Raw genomic sequence first — 2,436 nt, 5'->3', positions numbered from 1 at the left:
AAAAATCCCTTGTCATCCTTGATCTTAAAATACCAGGGTGATATAAACCAGCTTAAGATTTATACAAGGGGCCATCAGAGACAATTTTTTTCCAATTCTCAGTGAACTAATGAACAATTTCGGTTTATGTTTCATGAAAATATGGCGTGTTTATTCTGAGAGTAGTTCCTTGAAACTCATATCATGAGGCTAGTGATTTTCTATCATCTTTACCTCTTATTTCATGTACATATCTGATCTGTCTTCCTTTTCTAAGTCCCTAAATCACCAAATTCTACAATCCTTGCTCTCTGATAACAATCATCTACAGTCCTACATTTTCTCAGCTATCCATTTTCTTTGTTGAGGAAAAAGAAGCCTGATACAATAATTTTTTGACTATACATACCCTAACATAGTACCAAACTCCAAGAACCAGAATAAAAGTCTCCAGGATACCTATTGCCTTACAAAATGATTTCTTAGTTTTGGACAATAAATCTGATAAGGCAAACAGCATGTTCGACGAGCTTACAAGGTACAGTTCCTAATGCAGAAGATATTGAACTCTATATGAGACCCCACCGAGCTTCAGGAAATCAATATTTATTCTCAAATCCACAGTTTCAAAAAGAATGGAGAGCCAACTTATTGTGCTTTATTGATTTTAAGTTTGCCTTTTCCCTTTCTTTTCTTCTTTTGTCCTTCTTTTTTTTTTTATCCTATCAAGGTTGTTCCAATCATTTAACAACATAGTAGTAAATTCTTGAAAACATTCATTAGAGAGCATAAAAAATGAATATAAGTTAGTATTCAAGCTATCAATGAATTCATACCAACATGTATGTCAGGTGTAGCAGCAGCAGTGGCATAAAAAAGATGACAATGACAGGCTGGTAGTCCACAGCTATTGCATCAAAGACAGTCTGTCTAATGCAATTCGGAGTTCGAACCCCTCCATGAACAATTTTAAGGGATCACGAACTGTTATGATGCAGAAATCACTCGAATCTCATGTCCTCAATAATCATCGTTAAAATACACTAGTAAGATGGTTCATGAGTCCCGAAATTTGCATTTACCGGAAATTACTAAACTCTTAATTCCCTCGGTACGAAGCAATGAAAGGAGAAGAGTAGCGAAGAATGCACTGAAAGGAGTCTTCACCAGCTTATAATCCCCTTCTTTGATTTCAAGGCCGTCAGCCAGCTCCGCTCCCACACTTCCCTTAGAGGTGGGACCCACATTTCCAGAGAGTACAGATGCCCGTGAAAAACTTCTACATCTCGCCCTTTTGGATCATGTTGACTGAGAACAAAAACCCCTCAAAATAAATTTTCTTCTTTTTTTTAACTTGGGTTCTACCATGATAACCCGAGCCTAACACCTAAGGAGTATAGGCTTGGGCTACTGCTGTGAGCTCAAGCTTCTACACTTAAGCTCAATGTGTTTGAACTTCTATGTCCGAGCCCTACATGTTCAGGATAAAAAATGCGCCCCAAGCCCAACGTGCTTGAGATTGAGAGTGCATCACCAGTCTAAAAAGCTTAAGTCTAAATAGCACGCCATGATTCATTTTTCATCTTTAATGGGTCCAAGCCCAACATTCGCCAGTGATTTTTTGAGAATCCTATGCAGGTTCCTCAATATTTTATACTGTGCTATTTTATCAGTTTGCCTGTCCCCAATAATTAATTCTCACTGATCACATCCTATAGGGATCATTGAGTCAATAACAATAAGTCCTATTTGAAAAGACTCGTATATAGAACGCCTCAAAATAATCCCTAGAGCGAGAGATTCAATTAATTGAGATTCAGAAGATAAAATTGCATTTTGATCGTCAATGAGTTTAGCTAGGACATTTATAACACGACCTAAATACGCCTCACTCACTGGTATTTGAGCAATTTTTCCTGTTGCTTTTACAGAACTTCCCTCTTGTATCATCAAGCCATTTTACTTAAAATATTATAAATATAAAATTACACTCTAGCTCCTCCTCTCAAAAAAATAATAATACAAGATTCATGGGTTATAAATACACTATGAGTCCTTCAAGTCAAAAGTTCTCAATCTTTTCATTCTCTACTACATATATATTTTCTAAGCATCTCTCTTTAGAATATTATTTTACCTTTTCACTTTATAAAATTATTGACTTTACTATCGGAGAGTCCTCATGTTCATCAAATGGGATCTTTTATAGCGACTAGCTACTAGTTACCTGGCTTACCAGACATCATCTTCTACAGTTGCCAACCCTCTAGGCGTTTTATATTAAGTCACTAGATACCTTAACTATAGAGAATGAATCAGATTGCTGGAACTAAGATATTAGCCAATTATCCAATACATTAGCCTTATTTTTAAGTATCTTGGATTTTAAGACTCATTAATTAACATCGTCTATAGGAAACTGATAAAAAAACCCTAAGTTTCTATAACTTGTTTTTG

The 2,436-nt window shown here is 35.8% G+C and overlaps 1 protein-coding gene across 1 annotated transcript; it reads right to left on the bottom strand.

The window, feature by feature from the left end:
* Positions 1-792: 792 nt before the first annotated feature.
* On the bottom strand, positions 793-1,929 carry LOC105113728 (uncharacterized). The gene is given in 5 exon segments (XM_011010023.1): positions 793-855; positions 858-934; positions 1,062-1,232; positions 1,235-1,303; positions 1,689-1,929. Coding segments are annotated over 5 exon segments (621 nt in total).
* Positions 1,930-2,436: the final 507 nt, after the last annotated feature.

This window comes from Populus euphratica, unplaced genomic scaffold, assembly GCF_000495115.2.
Source record: "Populus euphratica unplaced genomic scaffold, PopEup_1.0 scaffold450.1, whole genome shotgun sequence".
NCBI lineage: Eukaryota > Viridiplantae > Streptophyta > Magnoliopsida > Malpighiales > Salicaceae > Populus > Populus euphratica.
Note: the sequence above shows the minus strand (reverse complement) of the source record. Positions and strands in the feature narration are given on the sequence as shown.